Here is a 24,158-nt window from a genome sequence, read left to right as displayed (position 1 = left end):
TTCTGGCAATCAGTTGTACATTATTTCTTGGTAAACTGTTAGTTATTTAATCCTAGAATGTGAATCTCATGTATTACCATGAGCATCCTAATGATGGAGGCAAACTCTCTGTGTAAGATTTAAACCATTTAATACATTGATTATAAAAGTGGGGATGCAATCAATGCATAGAGTTATACAGCACAGAAAGAGGCCCTTTGGCCCATCGTGTCCACGCCGGCCATCAAGCCCTGTCTATTCTAATCCCATTTTCCAGCACTTGGCCCGTAGCCTTGTATGCTATGGCATTTCAAGTGCTCATCTAAATGCTTCTTGAATGTTGTGAGGGTTCCTGCCTCTACCACCCTTTCAGGCAGTGAGTTCCAGATTCCAACCACCCTCTGGGTGAAAAAGTTTTTCCTCAAATCCCCTCTAAACCTCCTGCCCCTTACCTTGAAACTATGCCCCCTGGTTATTGACCCCTCTATTAGGGGGAAAAGTTCCTTTCTATCTATCCCCCTCATAATTTTGTACACTTCAATCAGGTCCCCTCTCAGCCTTCTCTGCTCTAAGGAAAACAACCCCAGCCTGTCCAGTCTCTCTTCATAGCTGAAGCGTTCCAGCCCAAGTAACATCCTGGTGAATCTCCTCTGCACCCTCTCCAATGCAATCACATCCCTCCGATAGTGTGGCGACCAGAACTGCACACAGTATTCCAGCTGTGGCCTAACTAGCATTTTGTACAGCTCCATCATAACCTCTCTGCTCATATATTCTATGCCTCGGCTAATGAAGGCAAGTATCCCATATACGTTTTTAACCACCTTATCTACCTGTTCTGCTGCCTTCAGGGATCTAATGTACATGCACACCAAGGTCCCTCTGATCCTCTCTCCTTCCTAGGGCCCTACCATTCATTCTGTATTCCCTTGCCTTGTTAGTCCGCCCAAAATGCATCACCTCACACTTTTCAGAGTTAAATTCCATTTACCACTGTTCTGCCCATCTAACCAACCCGTCTATATCATCCTGTAGCCTGAGGCTTCCCTCCTTGCTGTTTACCACTCCACCAATTTTTGTGTCATCTGCGAACTTACTGATCATACCTCCTACATTCATATCTAAATCATTAATGTACACTACAAACAGCAAAGGACCCAGCACCGATCCCTGCAGTACACCACTGGACACAGGCTTCCAGTCACAAAAACAACCTTCGACCATCACCATCTGCCTCCTGCCACTAAGCCAATTTTGGATCCAATGTGTCAAATTGCCCTGGATCCCATGGGCTCTTACCTTCTTGACCAGTCTCCCATGTGGGACTTTGTCAAAAGCCTTACTGAAGTCCATGTAGACTACATCAACTGCACTACCCTCATCCACACACCTAGTCACCCCCTCGAAAAATTCAATCAAATTGGTTAGACATGATCTCCCCCTGACAAAGCTATGCTGACTATCCTTGATTAATCCTTGCCTCTCCAAGTGGAGACTAATTCTGTCCCTCAGAATTTTTTCCAATAATTTCCCTACCACTGATGTTAAGCTCACTGGCCTGTAATTCACTGGTTTATCCCTACTACCCTTCCTGAATAATGGTACTACATTAGCTGTCCTCCAGTCCTCTGGCACCTCCCCTGTGGCCAGAGAGGTTCTGAAAATTTGTGTCAGAGCCCCTGCAATCTCCTCCCTTGCCTCACACAGCAGCCTGGGATACATCTCATCAGGACCTGGGGATTTATCCACTTTTAAGCCCCCTAAAACCGCTAGTACCTCCTCCCTCTCAATACTAATTTGTTCAAGTATATCACAATCTCCCTGCCTGATTTCTATGCCTACATCGTCCTTCTCCATAGTGAACACAGATGCAAAATATTCATTTAAAACCTCACCTACATCTTCCGACTCTACACACAGATTGCCACTTTGGTCCCTAACAGGCCCTACTCTTTCCCTGGTTATCGCTCTTGCCCTTAATATACTTATAAAACACCTTGGGATTTTCCTTTATTTTGCCCACCAGTGTTTTTTCATGCCCCCTCTTTGCTCTCCTAATTTCTTTTTTAAGTACCCCCCCCTCCCTCTCCCTGCACTTTCTATACTCCTCTAGGGCTTCCACTGTTTTTAGTCCTTTGTATCTGCCAAAAGCCTCCCTTTTTTTCCCTAATCCATTCTTGTATATCCCTGACATCCAGGGTTCCCTGGTTTTGTTGGTCCCACCCTTGACCTTTACAGGAACATGTTGGCGTTGTACTCTCTTTCCTTTCTGAAAGACTCCCACTGCTCTGATGTGGATTTTCCTACAAGTAGCTGATCCCAGTCTACTTTGGCCAGATCCTGCCTTATCATATTAAAATCGGCCTGTCCCCAATTTAGAAACTTTATTTCCGGTCCATCTTTGTCCTTTTCCATGACTACCTTAAATCTCACCGAATTATGGTCACTGTCACCAAAATGCTCTCCTACTGACACTTCTACCACTTGCCTGGCTACATTCCCCAGAATTAGGTCCAGTACCGCCCCCTCTCTTGTAGGACTTTCTACATGCTGGCTCAAAAAGCTCTCCTGGATGCACTTTAAGAATTCCGCACCCTCGAAGCCTTTCACACTCTGACTATCCCAGTTAATATTGGGGAAGTTGAAATCCCCTACTATTATTACCCTATTATTTCTACACTTCTCAGATTTGCCTACATATCTGTTCCTCTATCTCCCCCTGACTGTTTGGGGGCATATAGTACACTCCCAGCAATATGCTTGCCTCCTTTTTGTTTTTAAGTTCTACCCATATGGCCTCATTAGAGGAACCTGCTAAGATATCATCCCTCCTTACAGCAGTAATTGACTCCTTAATTAATATTGCGACACCCCCTCCTATTTTACACCCCCTCTGTCTCGCCTGAAGATTCCATACCCCGGAATATTGAGCTGCTAGTCCTGCCCCGCAACCATGTCTCTGTGATGGCAACAATATCATACTCCCATGTGTTCATCAACACCTTCAATTTATCTGCCTTACTCGCAAGACTCCTTGCATTAAAATAAATGCCATCCAGCCTTGCCATACTCCCTTGTGCTGTTACATATTTGCTCTGCCTTCCAGGCTGACTTGTATTTTCCTCTATATTTGGCTGTGCATCACCCCCTACTATAGCTCCACTCCGTATCCAACCCCCCTGCCAAGTTAGTTTCCCTCCCCCCCCCAACAGTACTAGCAAACCTTCCCGCAAGGATGTTGGTCCCGTTCCGGTTCAGGTGTAACCCGTCCGACTTGTACAGGTCCCACCTTCCCCGGAAGCAGACCCAGTGATCCAGGAAACTAAAGCCCTCCCTCCTGCACCAACTCTTTAGCCACGCATTCATCTGCTCCATCCTCCTATTCCTATACTCACTAGCACGTGGCACTGGGAGTAATCCAGAGATTACAACCTTTGAGGTCCTGCTTTTTAATCTGCTACCTAGCTCCCTAAATTCTTGTTGCAGGACCTCATCCCTCTTTCCACCCATGTCATTGGTACCAATGTGAACCACGACCTCTGACTGTTCGCCCTCCCCCTTCAGAATGCCCTGCAGCCATTCAGTGACATCCTTGACCCTGGCACCAGGGAGTCAACATACCATCCTGGAGTCATGTCTGCGGCCACAGAAACATCTATCTGTTCCCCTTACGATAGAATCCCCTATCACTATTGCTCTCCCACTCTTTTTCCTCCCCTCCTGTGCAGCTGAGCCACTCGTAGTGCCACGGACTTGGCTCTTGCTGCATTCCCGAGAAACCATCTCCCCCAGCAGTATCCAGAACGGAAAATCTGTTGGAGAGTGAGATGGGCCCAGGGGACTCCTGCAATACCTTCCTAGTTCTTTTACTCTGTCTGGCAGTTACTCATTTCCTGTCTGCCTGTGCACTCTTTACCTGCAGTGTGACCACCTCGTTAAACGTGCTATCCACGAAGATTTCAGCTTCGCGGATGCTCCACAGTGACTCCAGCCACAGCTCCAGTTCTGAAACGCGGATTTTGAGTAGCTGCAGCTGGAGACACTTCCTGCATGTGTTCGCCCTGGACACTTAAAAGTGTCCCTGACTTCCCACATAGCACAGGAGGAGCACTCCACGCAGCCGAGCTGCCCTGCCATGCCCTACCCTTAATTTACTCCCTTTACTTCCTTTAAATTAAAGAATATTAAATATGCTAGGGACCTTATTTCCCTTTAAACACTACTTACTCTAAACTAGAGACCTTGCTTTGACTTTAACGACTGGACTGTAGAAATACTCACCAGGTCCTACTTACCAATCAGCTCCTTCCCTGGTTGTGACGTCACTTTAGCGGTTTCGCAGTTGTTGTTGTTTGACTGCTCCCGCTCTCGGACTCTTTCCTCGGTGTAAAGTAAGAACCAATTCCTACAGGGTGAAAAGTTAGGAAAAACAAAGGCGAAACAAGGGAGCTCCTCCTTCCACTCCTCACCCAACTCAAATGCAGTGATCACAGTTGTTACAAACCACCCTTCAGAATAAACAAGAACATCTGAACCCCTCAATTAGATTAATGTAAATTGCTTCCTGTTAATCTGTATATGTCCGAATGCCTATATAGATTTTTACTAGCAGCAGTGATACTTGCCTATATATTCTCTTAGCTCCCTCCAGAGGCAATAAATACAACTTGTTATTATTGTTATCGTTGGCAAACTTGGATACATTACACTCAATCCCCTCATCTAAGTCATTAATATAGATTGTAAATAGCTGAGGCCCAAGCACTGAACCTTGCCGTATCCCACTAGTTACAGCCTGCCAACCCGAAAATGACCCATTTAGTCCTACTCTCTGTTTTCTGTCCGTTAACCAATCCTCAATCCCATGAGCTCTAATTTAGTGTAATAACCTCTTGTGTGGCACCTTATCAAATGCTTTTTGAAAAATACGCTACATCCACTGGTTCTCCCCTCATCTACCCTGCTAGTTACAGCCAATGTTTCCCAAAAGCTGCACGGCTGCGCAGCGCTCCAGGGAACCCGCACTGTTGGCTTGCCAGCTTCTCAATACAAAAACCACGCATGTACGGTATTTTGAATGGCACGCGCAGTCCCTTAAAGGGGCTACGCAGGACCAAACAAAATTAAAGGGAAATAGCAACAGAAAATGCTGGAAATACTCAGCAGGCCAGGCAACATCCGTGGAGAGAAAAATAGAGTCAATGTTTCAGGTCGAAACCCTTTGTCCTGACGAAGGGTTTTGACCTGAAATGTTGACTCTATTTCTCTCTCCACGGATGTTGCCTGGCCTGCTGAGTTTTTCCAGCATTTTCTGTTGTTATTTCAGATTTCCAGCATCCGCAGTATTTTGCTATCATATAAAATTAAAGGGAACATTGGTTACAACCTCAAAACTCCAACAGATTTGTCAAAGCTGATTTCCCTTTCATAAATTCATGTTGACTCTGCCCATTCATATTAGGATTTCTAAGTGCCCTGTTACCACGTTCCTAATAATAGATTCTAGCATTTTCCCTACTGCTGATGTCAGGCTAACTGGTCTATAGTTCCGTTTTCTCTCTCCCTCCTTTCTTAAATAGTGGGATTACATTTGCTACCTTCCAATCCACAGGGACTGTTCTAGAATCTAGGGATTTCTGGAAGATCAAAACTAATGATCCACTATCTCTGTAGCCACCTCTTTTAAAACCCTAGGATGAAGACCTTCAGGTCCAAGAGATTTGTCAGTTTTTAATCCCATTAATTTATCCAGTACTATTTCTTTACTAATATTAATTTCTTTAAGTTCCTCATTCTTACTAGACCCTTGGTTCCCCACTATTTCCGGAATATTTTTTGTGTCTTCAACTGTGAAGACAGATACAAAGTATTTGTTTAATGTCTCTGCCATTTCATTATTGCCCATTATAATTTCTCCTGACTTTGCTGTAAGGGACCCACGTTTACTTTCGCTGATCTCTTCCTTTTTACATACCTATAGAAGCTTTTACAATCTGTTTTTATGTTTCTTGCTAGTTTACTCTTATTCTTTTCCCTCAATCAATTTTTTAGTCATCCTTTGCTGAATTCTAAATCCTCAGGCTTACTCCTCTTTGGCAACATTATAAGCCTCTTCCTTTAATCTAATACTATCTTTAATTTCTCATGTTAGCCATGGTTGGACCAATTTTCCCGTGGGGTTTTTATTCCTTAGGGGAATGTATATTCGTTGCGAATTATGAATTCTTTATTAAATGTTTGCCATTGCTACCATCATATCTTTTAATCTAGTTTCCCAATCTACCTTAGCCAACTCGGCCCTCATACCTACGTAGTTTGCTTTGTTCAGATTTAAGACCCTAGTTTCAGACTTAACTAAATCACTCTCAAATGCAATGTAAAATTCTATCATATTATGATCACTCTTCCCTAGAGGCTCCTTTACTACAAGATTATTAATTAACCCCCTCTCAGTGCACAATACTAGATCTAAAATAGCCTATTCCCTAGTTGGTTCCTCGACATACTGATCTAGAAAGCTATCTTGAATGCATTCCATGAACTCATCCTCCACAGTATTACTGCAAATTTGGTTTCCCCAGTCTATATGAAGATTAAAGTCCCCTATGATTACTGTATTACCCTTGTTACATGCACCTCTAATTTCCTGATTTATACTCTACGCGACACTACAACTACTGTTAGGGGGCCTATAACCTACTCCCACCAGTGTTTGCTGCCCCCTTGTTTCTTAGCTCCACCCAAAGTGATTCTACTGATTTTCTGAGCTAAGATCCTTTCTCTCTACTGTATTTATCCCATCCTTTATTATCAGGGCTACCCACCGCCACCATTTCCATTTTGCCTATCTCTTCTAACAATCAAGTATCCTGGAATATTTAGTTCCCAACCATGGTCACTCTGCAACCACATCTCCATAATGGCTATTAGATCAAACCCATTTATTTCTATCTGTGCTATTTTTTTGTGAATGCTTCATGCATTCAGATATAGTACCTTTAACTAACTTTTTTTCTATTTTTCCCCTGATGTCACTAATGCCCTATTAAGCTCTGTCCCTTCCTGACCCACTCAACTTATTTTTTATTGAAATAGCTACTCTGCTCTACAACCTTGACATTTCTCTTACTAGGAATTTACCCTTTCCTGAATCCTCCTAACCCCCCCCCCCCCACATTAGTTTAAAGCCCTATCTACTACCCTAATTATTTAATTTGCCAGGACACTGATCCCAGCCCGGTTTAAGTGGAGCCTGTCCCACTAGAACAGCTCCATCTTTCCCCAGTACATGGAGGCTCAATGTGTCTGATTGGCATTGCTACAATTGTGAGAAGCTATGCCAATGCTACACGTGCAAACTTCCTGTTGGGCTGCATTTTGTAGAACAGGCTCCGTCCCAGCGTAGACCTGTTCTGGGGACAGGTTTTCTTTTTCACTTTTCTATATCTTTTTCTTGAAGGAGGCACAAGATATGATGGAGGCAATTTGGTCCATCTTATAAATCCCTGCCCATCACAGCATCCAACTGCTTCTTAAATGATTCCAAGTCTTTTGCCTCCAATATCATATCCAGAAGCCCACTGCACGTGTTGCTTATTCTGTGTGACCTTCCTGACAGCAGCCCACAATACCAGAGTTAGATAATAGGTTCTCCTCACAAGTGGACAGTTTCCTTACAGCATGTTATTTCCACCTATTCTCAAACTACATTTCTCATCCTCTTGCTACCAAATCATAAATGGCCAATGGCATGGAAGACAAAGATTGCAAGAATTACGTCTTGTTCCTCGAGAGGCAGAAACTCACCGAGGTTTCTCATGATGCACCTCTCAAACCCGCAACCTCCACCACCTAGGACACAGGCAGATGCATGGGAACCCCATCACCTCCAAGTCATACACCATATGGACATGGACTTGGACTTAGTGTTGTTCCCGGCCACTGGGTCAAAACCCTGGGGTCCTTACCCAACAGCATTCTGGGAGCACTTTCACCACCTGTAATGCTTCAAACAGGTTCATCAACTACTTCTTCAGGCAACTAGGGATGGGCAAGAAATGACAGCATTGCCAGAAATACCTAAATCCCGAGAATGAATAAAAAGAATTCAGGAATGAGGTATTGTGTGTAATATGCTTGCAGGCAGGGGAGTCATTCAGGACCTCTCAGTAAATCCAGAGAATCAGTACACCAGGGCTCAATAGTATACGGTCCTATGTAATGGTTTTACCTAAATGTCCTTTCAAAAGAAAATTTTAAAATTGCCGGTTGCCACATCTTACCCTATCTGCATAAAATACTAGTGCCCTGTGCATGACAGTGCTTTAATTTAAAAAAAATTATCTTGATCAAACCTCTTCACTAACCACAATTACCAATGGTTTCTGTACCTTGTCACACAGTAGATCCTGTGAATTCTGCTTGGCCAGAGAAAACAACCACATTGAACCAGAGAAAAGCACCAGTGTAATGGAGGCATCCCCTCCTACTGTAGGGAAGTTGTAGTAGGGAGTCAAGACGCTGTAGAGGCATCAGAAAAAAGCCTCCCTGACAAGGATTTTTGGATCCCCAAGTACACTGAATAAATACTTGAAGGGAAAAAATTAGAGATCTATGGGGAAAGAGACTAATTTGATAGCTCTACCAAAGAACCAGCACAGGTACGATCGGCTGAATGGCCTCCTCTGTGCTGTATCATTCTATGATTCTTTCCCTCCACCCCCCTCACACAGATGGGAAGTATGATTGCCTTTTTACTGTGATTGGGTGTTGGCTTTGCTTAAGCTACTATTACCATCCCAGGGATTACCTCCAAGATCTACTGGCACTTCTTATAGCTCTCCAGAGTTACCTGTAAAAGGAGGCTGCATCAAAAGCACTTCTGGCAGCCCAGTGGCAATCCCATCAGAATATCATAAGTACCACTGTCCAAAAACCTCAAACAGGACTGCTGCGGTAACTTCACAGCTTGGTATTGTCCACATTAGCTATTAGGTGCAGGACCCACACTGGTGAAGCCTGGCACTAGATTGTCATTATGAATGAACATGGGCTCCTGGCACGATTGGGATTTCACTGTAGATGGGGATGAATACAAAAGGAAATGAGATACACACTTGATAAAACACCTTTATGGTGCACTTTCAACACCAAGTTATCAGAATAGTGCACTGTTTTTCAAGAAACAATACAATTACCTAAAGTACAATCAAAGTGAACATAATGTAAATAGGAGGCACAAAGTGGCAAAACATTCAGTAAAGCAGATACCTGTAACTAAGCAAGAATTAACAGTGTATATTTTTAAATAAATCTATACATACATGAGATTGTACTACAAATTATCAACAGTTTCTTGAACACATCAGATTGCAGGCCATAGCACTGCCTTCATCTTGGCACTCTTACAAATGCATTTCAGTACAATACACTAGTGCAACATCATCATAAGTTGCCCATCAGCTGCATTTTAAAATTCAAATCAGGGAGACAAATCGATCAACACAATCTCTAACATTAATTTTTTCCACAAAGAAAACTGCCTATCTGAAAATATTGCCATTTGGCGATAAACACTAGCAAATACCAGTTTAAAAATGAAAAAACAATACTGTATTTCTACTGAATGACTGTACAGACTGCAGCTGTAGCCCCCCCAAATTATATTTATCTGTGAATAGGACAGAAACTTAACCATGGTGGTGGGGTAGATGGGGAAAATAATATAAAATTACATTTTAACGCTTAATTTGCAAGGCATTATCTTTTTAGAATCAGTGATTGAAGACTAGGACACATTCTGTAAACTTACTGCAGTGACCCTTCCCCTTCACTCAGAAATTTTGCCAAAGAATCAGGAGCAAAGGGTGCATCAAGCTTTAAAGAAAAAGACTCCCCATTTCAGATCATCTATCTCAGTGACTAAATAACAAGCATCTTCAAAAATATTGTTGGTAAACCTTATTTCCATGGTAGGATAAGGTCTTCAACTTAGGAATTGTAATTACAGTCAGCACTTTTTGTTTGGTGGGCAGAGGGAGGCACAGATATAGCTGTCCTGTGGGCTTAAATTTCCTCAAGTTGAAAACACAATTCCCAGACAGGTAATAAATTAATGATGCAAACAATGACAGAACTTACATTTCAATTCACTTCTGTTTCTATTCCATCCAAATTCTGAAAAGGAGTTGGTGGGTGGGGGCGAGGGTGGGGGGGGCAGAGGTGGAGTTCAAATAGCCAACCAACCGAGGACAGAAAATGCACTGTGCCCACTACGCTGAAAGTGGCAATATCTAAATTTCTGTCAATGAGTAAATGAGAAATTAAATACTGGAAACTCACAGACGTACAGAACAACAAATCAGAAGAATTTAGGTCAGTGAAAAATTATGTTTGGAGTTCATTCTGAGTACTGCAGGCAAAAACTACCATCTGCTCTAAGTGGATAGCTGTATTTTTAAAGCAAATTCACTAGTTCATCCAGCAATCAGGTATGTAAATATATGAGAGTACGGGTTTTATAGCCTACACCAAAAATGCATGTTACTCTCCTACCTTCCATTCTCATAAATAGTAAATGGGAATTTTAACTTAGCCCGCCCAGTGACTAGGAGGCTTTTAAAGGTTTTTTTTAGACAAACTTGCATTTATATAACACCTTTCATGTTCTCAGGACGTCCCAAAGCCCTTCACAGGTAATGAAGTACTTCTGAAGTCACTGTTGTAATGTAGTCAACAGCAGCCAAATTTGCACAGCAAGGTCCCGTAAGTGACCAGATAATCTGTATTTCTGTTGCTGGCTGACGGATAAATATAGGCCAGGACACCAGGAGAACTCCCCTGCTCTTTTTTGAAAAGTACCATGTGATCTTTTACATCCACCCTAGAAGGAATACAGGGCTTCGGTTTAACATCTCATCTGAAAGACAGCACCTCCACCAGTGCAGCACTCCCTCAGTACTGCACTCCAGTTAACCTAGATTTTATGCTGAAGTCACTGGAGCGGGAAATGAACACATGACCTTCTGACTCAAAAGTGAGTCTTAGCTTTAGAAGCAGTGGTACTGCAGTGCAAGTGTGGAAAACAGTCATAAAAAACAGTAATATGACATTCATAGCTCCATACTAAATATATAGCATCAGAAATACATACAGTACTTTTCCTTTTACCATGACACCAGGTTCTTGAGGTCCCAGTGTTGTGAATCTTTTACTGCCTTCTGCTGAGGCATAACAAGTTCTAGCCCCTAGGTGCACTGTAGCAATTGAACCGTAAACATCAACCTCTGGGAAAGAACATCATGCTTATGAGCGACATGATCTGAAAACACTTATGGCAAAGCAATTAATAAGACAGAGCAGACACCTAGGAGTAACTTCAAAAGCTAGAATATAAATCAAGATGCTCAAAGGACAAAGCAAAACAAGAAAGAGTGCTTATAAAAAGTCATCTGAAATCGGAAGACTTTGTTTTAACCTTGCAATACTCCCAGGCATCCAGTCTTTAAAACTCAACATCACATTGAATCTGTTGATATACTTGTGCAATGCTGCCAACTGCAGCATGTGGTGTAGCACAAGCAAGTGACATAAGTTCCAGTCCTTCTAGTGTCATTGTGGGGAGTGTCCAGTCTTCACAAACATCTCAACATTTAGCAAATACATATTGTTAGCATTGTGTAGCATATAGCACAACAAACATGCAAACACAGAAGTTACATTTGGTGGTAAAATGTTCAATATTGTCAAGCACAAGCTGTCACAAGATTTTTATTTACTAGGATGTGTGATTATATTGTGAATGTAAGTCCCACTCCTCAGTGCAACCAAATATACTATAATATTTTACCAGCATTTTGATTATGGTTATAAACCAGGGCAAAAGCAATTGTTGATGGACTTCTGAGTCACATATGAAGAATAGTGAGGCCAAGAGTCAATTCAGTAATGCAAATCGCTTCCAGTACAATATACTGAAGCCACTAGCTCAGCACTCTGTGCGTCACTCATACAAACACATACAATCTATCAATGGTTGAGGGCAGGGAGCGAAGTAATTATGGACTTTCATTCTTCAATCAAAGTAACATCTTTAACTAATCTTCATGATGCAAGTCCAATTAGGAAGCCGCCAACAAAACCCCCTGTGAGGACGATGTTCTTCTTCACAAACACAGTCACCTGTGTGGGGGGGGGGGGGGGGGAAGAAAAAGGATAGAACGGTTAGCATTCTTTAACATTTCACAGCATCTGTGGAGGAGCAAAGGACACCTTAAATTTGGAGCCCTGTTCCATAATGTAAGTTGTTCCCAAAACAGTAATTTCTGACAGGATGCAAACCATAAATCTGTGATAGAGCTATAACAAATGTACACATCACTTTTTTTTTTGAATGCCAAACTGTTAAATTTTGTTTGGGAGCATTTAACCAAGCAAAGCTTAGCAATCAAGTTTAAAATAAAAAATAAACCCCTCAAATATCATCAGGTTTAGAGTAGTTTTGGAAAGGGACAAAGAACAATCAAAGGTGAAGATACTTAACTGGAAGAGTACTGATTTCAGTGAGCTGAAAGGGATTGAGCCCAGGTGGTTTGAAAACAAAGATTAGCAGGTAAAACAGTAAATGAGCAATGGGAGGCCTTCAGAGAGGAGATAATTCGGATACAGACTAGACATAAAAGGAGAGAAACTGGAAAGAAAACAAAAGTTAAATCTCTAGTGTTCCCAATTATTGGGGGGCAGGAGGGAACATTTTGAAGAATTAACTGACAATTAGGAGACACTAATTCAAGTCAACACAATGCCCAGAAATTCCGTACGCAGGGGCTGCGATTTGGAAAAATCTCCGCCTGGACCAGAGGGCTCCCGGGAGGCACAGAATTCCATTGCTGTACCTCTTCAAACTGCCGGTGTGCAGGGCATGCGTATCCCAGGGGCACAGGTAGTTCACAGCGTCCCTGGGATCACGTGGGCCATGGGAAGCCAATTAGAGTAGGGAATCTCCATTCATAGAGTTGACAGGAAGACCTGTCAACTCTATGAATAGAGATCACCACCAAAACATAAGTAAAACTTCAAATACATTTTTTTTTAAATCACATTTTCAAAATGACTATAAATTACATAAATTAACTATTTTAAACAAAAATTTTAATTTTTGTTAAAAATAATTAAAGTTTTTAAATGGGGCTAAAAATAAACTTACTTTTCTTTAAAGTATTTTAAAATGATAAATCAGTGGAAATTTTTTTTTTTTTTTTTTAAACTTTCTTCAACTGTTAGCCTGGTAAAAGAAGGCCTTGCGCCTGCTTTTCCAGGCGCAGCTGTTTCAGACTTACCTGGACTGAAGCAACTGTGAAAAAAATAGAAGTTTCAGCCGTACGCGCTGCCTCTCCAGCGCAGGCGTTTGACCCGTGAAGCCCTTTCTTCAAAGAACGGAAGTTCCGTTTTCCAGCGCAGCGCATGCCTAAAACCGGCACTTCCGTTGGCCCTACGGGTGAGTACACAGCGCGTACACACCCGTAGGGAATGGAATTTATGGGCCAATGTCATCAAGTTTAAAACAAAAGCTACTATATATCTGGGTACAAACATACTGATCACCATTAGTATATTTTTGTTCCAGATTTTTGCATTTAAAATATATCCAATACATTATAGCAACCTACTCAGATCTGCCCATGGGATAAATGTACTCACTGTGTCTGATGTATCCATATTGTACATCAAACACAGATGTATTTATAGCTCTCCCCCTCCACACTGACCGTGACTGAATCCAATTACACCACAATTATGGCATCATATTTTCCATAATAGTTCTCTTTTGAAAACATGTGAATATATATATAAATAAATATATACCCAGCAGTTTCCTTCTGTATAATTGCTTCTCATATGCAAGAAAATATTACTGAGTATTTAATGTGGTGGGAAAGACAAGGCAGAGAGATTTTTTTTTTTTTTTTTTTTTTTTTTTAAATCGGGAGCTGGGAACTTGACCGACACAGATTAAGGACGATTTTTAGCAGGGTTGTGAACAGGGCAAAGTGCTCTTGGGAAAGATTACACCATTAAAGCAACTTGATGCTGAAACAAAAATCAGGTATCCAGGCCATAACTAAAAGAAATTACATTGTTCTTACAGAAACAAAAAACTAGCTGCCTAGCTTTATCAAAGCTACCATTTTGGAATCTGGAAGCTAAACAAGGCTATTCCTGCTTATAGTTCACAACTACAGCAACCTATAGAGTTTCTTACCTTTAATTTAAAAGTCTCACTTAGACCAAAATTAAAGCATACAGCTCCATTAAAGAGGTGCAACTGAAAAACCAAGGAAAGTCCCGAAAAGGGTCAATTGTTTTCACCACCCTGACTTTTATTTGGTTAATGAAACTGTACTGCATTAACATAGGTACACCACTGTGTCATCATCTCCCTACCTCATCAAACGCGCCATGTACTTCCGGAGCGATCTTATTCTTGCCAAGTTTCAACTGTTTCTTTGCCTTGTTCACATCTCTCTCCACTCGCTTCCAGTCAACAGTGATGTACCCTGTGTGATTGGCAATCTGAAAGGAAAACTAAAGTATCATCACATCCACCTTTGAGGAGGCTCTAACAATCACAACTTACCACAGGGTTTCCATGTTAAGACTTAGAGTAACATTCTCCTAGTGGATAAATGCACCATTTGGTGTGGTACTAAGCCATGTGAAATGTGTCTGTATGCCTGTTTCTTGCCACACACTTGTCAATATAGTTTTTCTCTTCCTCCCCATACCAAGAAGAAACAATGATGTGTTATTAGGAAGTTGGTCATCACAGTTTCCGCAGCAGAAGAGAAAGGGGGCAGTGGTAATAAAACCTTTTTACTTGTGTTCTGGTGATTGGATTAACTTCTCTCAACAACATTCATTTTGCTCTCTCTCCAGGTGAGAGGGGATAGCACAAACATTATATGCAGGTGTACAGATTGAGAAACGCAGGCAAACAAAATCACAACGCAAAGGAAGAAAGGACAAGGGGGGGGGGGGGGGGGGAAGTTGCCCCAACTGCCTGGCCTTTTATCTCGACATGCTATGTCATCCACTGGCTGAAAGAGGAAAACTGGACATTCTCAAAAGCTCGAGTTTCTAGCTTCACCTTTTAACACTTTTTGCAGCCTCTCTTTGCAGTTTTACAGACACCGATCTCAACTGCTTGAATAAAAAGTTTTCAAATAGACAAAGTTTGCAGATAGCACAAAACGTGGTAATGTAGTAAACAGTGAGGAGGATACTAACAGACTTCAGGAGGACACAGACAGACTGGTAAAATGGGTAGACATATCACAGGTGCAATTTAACGCAGAGACATGTGAAATTATGCATTTTGGTAGAAAGAATGAGGCGAGGCAATATAAACTAAATGGTATAATTTTAAAGGGCAGGAACAGAGAGACCTGGGGGTGTACGTACACAAGTCTTTGAAGGTGGCAGAACAAGTTGAGAAGAATTTTAAAAAGTATGCGGGATCCTTGGCATAGAGTACAAAAGCGAGGAAGTTATGCTAGCCTGGTTAGGCTGCAGCTGGAGTATTGTGTTCAATTCTTGGCACCACACTTTAAGAAGCATGTCAAGGCCTTAGAGAGGGTGCAGAGGAGATTTACTAGAATGGTACCAGCGGGACTTCAGTTATGTGGAGAGACTAGAGAAGCTGGGGTTGTTCTCCTTAAAGAAGAGAAGGTTAACGGGAGATTTGATAAAAGGTGTTCAAAATTATGAAGGGTTTTGAAAGAAGTAAATAAGGAGAAACTGTTTCCAGTGGTAGAAGGGTCAGTAACCAGAGGACACAGATTTAAGGTGATTGGCTAAAGAACCAGATGCAAGATGAGGAGAATTCTTTTTATGCAGTGAGTTATGATGATCTGGAATGCACTGCTCTTTCAAAGAGCTGGCACAGTCACAATGGGCTGAATGGCCTCCTTCTGTGCTGTATGATTCTATGAGACTCTGGTTTTTGGTTTGTTGGCTTGTTTACTTTCTTGCCTCATCCTTCCCTTCCCTCAAACACTACAGCACACACAAAACAGGCTTCACCATGCATACAGGAAAATCTGCAGTTAGATGGATAGTGAAATAGAAGCACTGGGGCAGCTGCCACCAGTGTAGAGCAACAGAACAAAAACCCCACAGAAAAAAAAATAATACACTGCAGAAGCAAATCCAATGTTGTGATTTAATTTGGGGGTTTTAGATGATAGTTACAAGCCACTGAAGATTTACCCCTACTGTGCAGACTTCACTCTAAACCCCTCGATATATATTATGAAATGTGGGGACATAAATGCCATGCAAAAAATATTATGCAATTAATAACTCACATCATACATCTGTAATCTAATAGGACTAACTGTGCTCCACCATGCAGGCTAGTCACCTGATTGGGCATCTTTCAAAGACAATAAGGCAAATGCATTGTCACAGCCAGCCAGGGATGAACGAATGTATACACGATGCCCTAATTGTTGCAAGTGTTTTACGTTTACATGTGGGTTGAATATCACAAAAACTATCAAATGTGTTAAGATTGTTTATTTTTCTACAGGATTGAATTCCTAGATCAACAAATACATATCTAAGCCCCAAAATATACATGCACTTGGTACATGGGTTATGATAGGCCAGTTTAAATATTCACCCAGCTTTTCAGGTCCTCCCCACAGTTGTATCCTCTTCCTGAAGTACCTCAGCCTCAGATATGAAGTAAATCATTCCATCACTCACAGAAGACACTTGATTTACCAAGTCAACGACCGAGTCTCACCTGGAGCATGAAGAAGCCTCCACCAACTGCTGTTGCAGCCAACTTTCCAACCTTCTGAAACAGGAATCCCGCACACCTGCAAAAGAGAAGTGGCAGAAAATTATCATTTAAAAATGATATGCAGAGGAGAAAAAAGGCAGACTCATTGGGCTAGATTTTCAGTATAGACAGTTTTGGGGCGCTAAGCTTAGCGCCCGCAGTTATCGCCCGCCCCAAAGTAGCGCCCCGTTGCCGGAAATTCAGTGGCTTCGCCCTAAGAGGTTGGTGGAGCGCTAAAAGAGGCGTTCCACTAGTATCTTTAGGCGCTAAGCCGGCGGTGGAGAGCGCAACACCCGAGCTCGGGCGCAGCGCACGGCAGACACTGGTGCCAGTGAGCTCTTAAAGGGGAAGGGTGCATGTATTTTTTTCAAATGCAAAGTCTGGGGAGAAACGAGGAGGAGGACGAGGAGGAGGAGGAGGAGGAGGAGGAGGAGGAGGAGGAGGAATTGGTGCCCGGAAACATAAATAAAATAGACTGTTCAGAACAACACATAGCTTACTTCCACACAACACATGCAGAGTGCCTTTTGTACGTGTGCCCTTTAATTTGCGCTCCCCAGGGTGTGTTGCGTTCCATTTTACAAACGCTCTGGACGCCAGGCGCACAATGGGGCGGTCCGACTGAAGTTTGGATTCGGGGCGGCCAAAGGGCGTTGCACGAGGATGTGACGTCATTTTCTGCACGCGCATCCGGGCGGGCGCTAAACTTTGCGCCGGCGCTAACGGGCAACTTAATTTGGGGCGGGGCGCAAACTGCGCTGCGCCCAGGCGCTACACACATAGCGCCCGAAAATCACTTCTCTTAAGGCGCTAACTGCTGGCGCAAGCAACTGAAAATCTAGCCCTTCATCTCTTCCTAAAAGAGGTGGCATTATATCTTAAATTCAGTTGAGGCTGAAAGTGAGGGCTTCCAGTGCAAGTTCTTTTGTAGAAAACTGAACATTTACAAGTTACAGCAGGAGAGTAACAAAGTAACCAAGGAAATACGGGTCTGTGTATTGCAGTTGGACAATACCGAAAATGAATCTGAATGCAGTTTAGACTAACAGGGTGAAAGAGTTACCTGACAACTAAAAAGGACCCCAAGTGAACTGAACTGAGCAGAATCAACCTAGTTCCTGGTGGCCACATGGGCCCACACCAAACTATCCAAAATTCAGTACGAATTCAGGGCCTCAATCAGAGGTCAAGGATGGCGGGTATAGGAGGTGATTGAGGTTGAAGTTATTCCACATTATTGGCTACTTGAACTGAGTGTGCTTGATGCTGACACTAAATACAAAAAGTGGGAAGTGTTCCATTTTCCAGCACTAAAATCCCTAGTCTTGAAAGCACTCCTCTCCAGCTAGAGATTTGGAATTTGTTCTAAATACTAAGTTTACTAATGGAATCCACTGGGAGCACACCGGGACAACAATAAAAGAAGATATTTTGTGTAATTAGAAGTGATTTAAGGAACAGCCAGATACTCCCAACTGGGGATATTGAGTCTCAGTGTTATAAAACAGTCTCTTTCTATTTTATTCAGGTAGCCGACAGCTATTTGAACCGCCTTGATAGTCATTTCGGTTGGTGCAGTTCACAATGGATGTGATACTCCAGTCACTTTCTTCAAACCATTCTTTAGTTCAGAGACAGATTACACTCGGAACCCATTCACTAGGACATCGCAGTGGAAAGGAAATTCTCCCATTTCACATCTCCATCAGAATGAATTTACGTAGGTTCTGTCTCAATGTTTCTTGCAAAGGAAGTGACTTCATCTGGCAACAATGACACCTCTTTACAATTAGCTATGTTAATCTACTATCAGAGGACAACACGATCTTTCTAATACAATCTGCAACGTCACAACCTCTTCCCACTATCCCTCCTTAAATTGTTGCCAGTTGAAACACAATGAACAGAAAAGTACCTTCTGCTTAAGGCCAATATTAAAAGTGGAAAGCTTACCAACCACTGGCTCCTCCAATCATCAGCTGTGTTGCTACTGTATATTTCTCAGCAATTGGCCCAGAGTTTCTTCCAAAGAATCGGTTCCACCATCTTTGTCGTTTGGCATATTCAGCCAAATCTAACACCTCAAACTGATCATTATCCTTGCCCTGTTCTAGAGAGAAACAATAAAATCTCAGTTTTTTTGTAGAGAAGAGAGAGATATGCCATCCACTATCCGTGGTACATTCTTCCAAGCTACACAATCATCCACTAGAATGATGGATGAACAGGTGTCAACTCTGATAGCTGCTGTCCTCCCACATGCATATTATTGGATGGACAGTCTTCTCATTGGTGCAGTTGGTACCACTGCACATTCCGCCAGTCATTCTGAACGATGGAAACAAGTGGCATGTAATGATGTTACTCCTCAGGTCAACAGTTACATCCTTCATTATTATGGCATGGTGTTCAGATTTAATACTTCCTGGCAAATCTGCATTTTTTGATGTGTTCATTTACAAAATACCCAGAAGACCATTTGGCCTAGTAAATCAGACATCTTGGAAGGGAACAAAGAGAACACTAACTGTACATTCCCCTCTCCTTTCTCTTTCTTCCCCTCTCAATATTGCTTGACCTGCTCTCCATCATAGTGCATTGTATAAAAGACACTTACAAACAGGCCTAAAGACACATTTGCTCCTGTACCCAAAAAGTGTTGGAACATTTGAAGGTGCCGCATCCCAATATATACATTTGGAAAAACAATAACTAACCTGAAGGTACAGGAAACATTTTTTAACCTCCAACAATGCCAAAACGATGTACATTACTTAATAATTGATTTGACAAATGTTTGCACAGCAGAGCATGGTTGAGTCACAGTTCAGTCCTCACTGGAGCACCTGACAGAACCTCACTGTGGCAGTTACAGGCACAGTCCACCAGTTTTTGTTTTTAAATAGGAGGGATGATTAAATCGACAGGCAACAAAACCCAAACCTTAGTGGGTACTCTTGTTCTGAACAATTTCCCCATCGTGGGCTATAAATCCTGTAATACTGCACTGTGCATCATGGTAGTCACAAAAGACCCACTGAATCCAGGACAGCACAATCACTGTATACAACTAGGGATAATATGAACAGCCCTAGCCTGTACAAGAATTTATTTTCAGTTTCAGGTTGTTCTTTAACTTTGACCTTTTAAGCTTTCAAAGCAAAACACAAAATTACATCAATAAAGAAACACAAAGAGCCACAAAGGACAGTCCCGAGGTGGTCACATTTTAGATCTCAGTTCAGAAATGCTCTGATGGGTTATCAGGAGATCATTTTTCTTAAATTGTTCTTGCAGTTTTGAGCACACAGACAGACACAGCTACGGTGTCATAACATGCCACTATTTCACTTTGCCACTGAATAGTAGGACAACAAAAAACAACTGAGGTCACTAGCACTAAACAGAGATGTGAAGGATTTTTATTCAGTAAAATGATTGAACAAGTAAAACAAAAATAATGAGGCAATTATACTTATTGGTCAACTAACATCTACATTTTAGAGGACAGGATACCACTAAAACTGAGTGAGTCTGGGGTGTATTGACCCCGATTCTGTGTGCAGTCCATTCCACTTTAAAGAGTTCACAAACAAAACTGCTGCCTTGAATCATTTCAGCCTCCGAAGGGAAAGATCATAAAGAAGATTTGATCCTGTTGTTTAATCCCAAGCACCCAAATCAGCTGTCACTTTCCAGCAAGCTCAAACTATGAAAGGAATTCTTGCAGGATTTCAATTCAGCAACTGTAAAATGACAGACATTAGCAGCTGCTGTTTGTACATACAGTCAAAGTAGGTCTGTGTGCCATCAAACGTAGGGATGGGGGGGGGGGGGGGTGGAGGGGGAGGGGAAAAACATTTCTTGGGACATTCTTGTGTCAGCTCCAGAATTCCTTCCAAAAAAAGTACAGTGCTCCATTTGTCCCCAAACCAATCATCCCTGTATCTTAGTAGCATCCAGTATCCCATGTGCCCATTTTTAAAGCATGCCGATGAGGAAAACGAGCGTTAGTAAGCAAGACAACAAGGAGACAATCAAAACCAAGTCTAATCCTTCACACTTCATAATAGAGGTCATCCAACAGCCATCAAGACCAGTAACCTTGGCTGACTTTTCTCCCTTAGCCCAGGAGCACTAACCATAACAACTTGCATTTATATAGCACCTTTAACATAGAAAACCATTCCAAGGTGCTTCACAGAGGCAAAATCAGACAAAAATGGATGCTGAGCCAAACTAGGACATGTTAGGGGGTAATCAAAAGCTTGATGAAAGTGAGGGATTCAGGAAGAAATTCCACAGTGTGGGGCCTACACAACTGAAGGCACAGACCTACAAGAGGCCAGAACTGGAGCAACACAGAGTTCGGGGGGGGGGTGGTTACAGTGATAGGGAGGGGTGAGGCCACGTAGGGATTTAAATACAGGGATGAGAATTTTAAATTAGAGGCGTTAGGGAACCAGGAGCCAATGTCAGTCAGCAAGGACAGGAGTGATGGGTCAGCAGATCTTGGTGTGTGATACAATATGTGCAGCAGAGTTTTGGGTGAGCTGGAGTTCACAGAGTGCAGAGGATTGGAGGAGAGCATTGGAATAGTCAAGTCCAGAGGTGTTAGAAGCTCAGCTCATGGTCTAATAGGACGCCAATATTGCAAGTATTCTGGTTCAACTCTAGATAGTGGTCGAGGAGGGGGATAGAATCGGCAGGGGTACGGAGTTTTTGGCGGAGGCTGAAGGCTTCAGTCTTCTCAATATTTAACTGGAGGACTGTGGTGGCAATACCAGTTGGAACAACCAGGATGGGAGAGAGTAAAGGTTTTATTGGGTACAAAGGCATCATAAGTGGAGATGAGGGAGTGCTTAAGCAGATCGATAGCTCCAGAAATATTGTGGCAAATGGAAGGGCAAAGGCTAGGCAGTTGACACCTTGAAAGTGCAATTATAAGTGACACTAAGGACAATTATGCACTAACCACTGGATGCTTCTTCTTTAAAAAGAGCATTGGTTTCATATTAAGCTTAATGCAGGCCATGATAAAGTTTAGCAGCAGCACATATTATTCAGGATATACAGCATTTAACTGTCCTCAAATTACATACAAACGCTTGTTCAGCAGCCAATCAGAACAAATGATTGCCCAAACGATCACAATAAAGACAAAACACCCGTATGCAAACCAGTCTATTATAAATAAGCCTGTTACATTTTATCGCAGCTCAATTAGCAAACTCTATTCGACTGAAAAACAGGTTTTCTTCCTCAATTGCTCTAACTAAGTCAACAAAGAATCAATCAGCCCCCTGTAAGTCAGTAAAGAAGGTAGGCAAAAGGCAAGATACTGAAGACGCTGGAAATCTGATTTTGTTTTCATAAGCTGGAAATACTCAGCAGGTCAGACAGCATCTGTGGAGAATCAGTCAATGTTTCAGACCTAAAAAAGTCAACTGACTGAACTCTGTTTCTCCAAATATTTCCAGTTTTTTCTGTTTTCAGATAAAGAATGCATCAAGTTTACAGATATGACTCGTGTATCTCCACTTGCAACTGATCTGTTAATGTGGGTTATAGGTCAGGCTTTTCCCTCCAATAGTTGATCTTGAATTGATGGTTCGAAGACTGTTGCCATTATCACACCAAAGAAACCAAGTCTTCTAGGAACTGAAACCTGCACCCTGATGCACCCCATTTATGGGTTAGCATGCCTACATTTAACAGTTAACCCCCATCACAAAATGTTGCTCACTGGAGATCAGGTGCGATTACTGTACATCAGGGACTATAGATTAAGAAAATACATCACTGACACTATTATTGTATATCAGACACTATAATGTATATCACTGATACATATGAAGCATCACATAATATACACCAATACCTTACTATTGTATATCAGGCACTATAATGTACATCACTGACACTCCATCACTGTACATCAGTCATTATAAAGTACATCACTGACACTATTATTGTATCAGACACTATAATGTACATCATTGATATGAGGCATTATATAATGTACACTTGTAAGAAATCACACAACACCAGGTTATAGTCCAACAGCTTTATTTGAAATCACAAGCTGTTGGACTATAACCTGGTGTTGTGTGATTTCTTACATTTGTCCACCCCAGTCCAACACCGGCATCTCCACACCATAATGTACACTGACACTACATTACTCTATATTAGGCACTATAATGTACATCACTGGAACTATAATAGTGTATTAGGCACGGACACTACATTACTATACAGTCACTATTATATTAATCGATAATCTACATCGCCGAGACGTTATGTTGAGGGCTGCATAAAAAGCCGAGTTTGGCCCCGCCCACCAGGCCTGTCAATGGAGAGCCCTCCGGTGCAACCTCCTCTCCAGCCCCATATTCTCGGCCTCCTACCGGCTGATCTTTTCCCGCCCCCTCTCGCTTATCTCCTGCGATCTCTCTCTGCCCGAGTTACAAACACTAACAGCCCAGCTGCCGTCCCGCTTGCTCACCTCTCGCCTCTGCCATTCTGCTCTACCCTCTCACCCGGAAACGGCCCTCCCACACCCGCGGAAATGATCTAACCAAAGCCACCCGTGCCCGCGCCACTCTGCGTGCACGCGCTCCGAGGCACTGTCAATCATTGATTGGGCCTGTCTGCTGGAGATGTTGGAGGGCTACAGGCACCATTTGCACTTGTTGCTTTGTTATATGTAATAAATAATAATAATATCTTGATTAAAGTTACAGAACCTCATAATTTGTCGTACATTGTTAATATATAGTGCTCAATATGCAGTAACTTCAGTGATGTACATTAATATATAGTGCCAAATTTACAGTAAGATTAGTGATATACATTAATATAATGCGAGGTATACAGTAAGATTAGTGATATACATTAATATAATGCGAGGTATACAGTAAGATTAGTGATATACATTAATATAATGCGAGGTATACAGTAAGATTAGTGATATGCATTAATATATAGTGCTCAATATGCAGTAATGTTAGTGATGTATATTAATATAGTGTCAGATTTATAATAATGTTAGTGAAGTATATTAATATAGTGCCAGATACACAGTAATGTTAGTAATGTACATTAATATATAGTGCTAGATATACTATAATAAAGTATCAGTGATGCACATAATTATAATGTCTGCAGTAATAAAGCTGAACAGCCTGATTCCGTGGTAATTTCTGTGATTTATCATGCAGCAAAGGAGGAGGCCATTCGGCCCATCGTGCCTGTGCCTGCTCTTTTGAAAGAGCTATCCAATTAGACCCACTCTCCCCTGTTCTTTCCCCATAGCCCTGCAAATGATTTC

The 24,158-nt window shown here is 42.0% G+C and overlaps 1 protein-coding gene across 1 annotated transcript; it reads right to left on the bottom strand.

Moving 5' to 3' along the window:
- Positions 1-9,094: 9,094 nt before the first annotated feature.
- Positions 9,095-23,436, bottom strand: fundc2 (fun14 domain containing 2). Its single transcript, XM_085996468.1, has 5 exons — positions 23,334-23,436; positions 18,779-18,935; positions 16,787-16,862; positions 14,422-14,550; positions 9,095-12,159 (listed from the first exon to the last, which is right to left on the bottom strand). The coding sequence occupies exons 1-5, from the start codon at positions 23,347-23,349 to the stop codon at positions 12,082-12,084; spliced, it is 456 nt and encodes a 151-aa protein (XP_085852594.1). The 5' UTR covers positions 23,350-23,436; the 3' UTR covers positions 9,095-12,081.
- Positions 23,437-24,158: the final 722 nt, after the last annotated feature.

Source organism: Somniosus microcephalus, chromosome 1 (assembly GCF_052327205.1).
Source record: "Somniosus microcephalus isolate GS21.2 chromosome 1, FLI_Smic_1.0, whole genome shotgun sequence".
NCBI classification, from domain to species: domain Eukaryota; kingdom Metazoa; phylum Chordata; class Chondrichthyes; order Squaliformes; family Somniosidae; genus Somniosus; species Somniosus microcephalus.
This window is presented reverse-complemented; position numbering and strand designations above follow the sequence as displayed.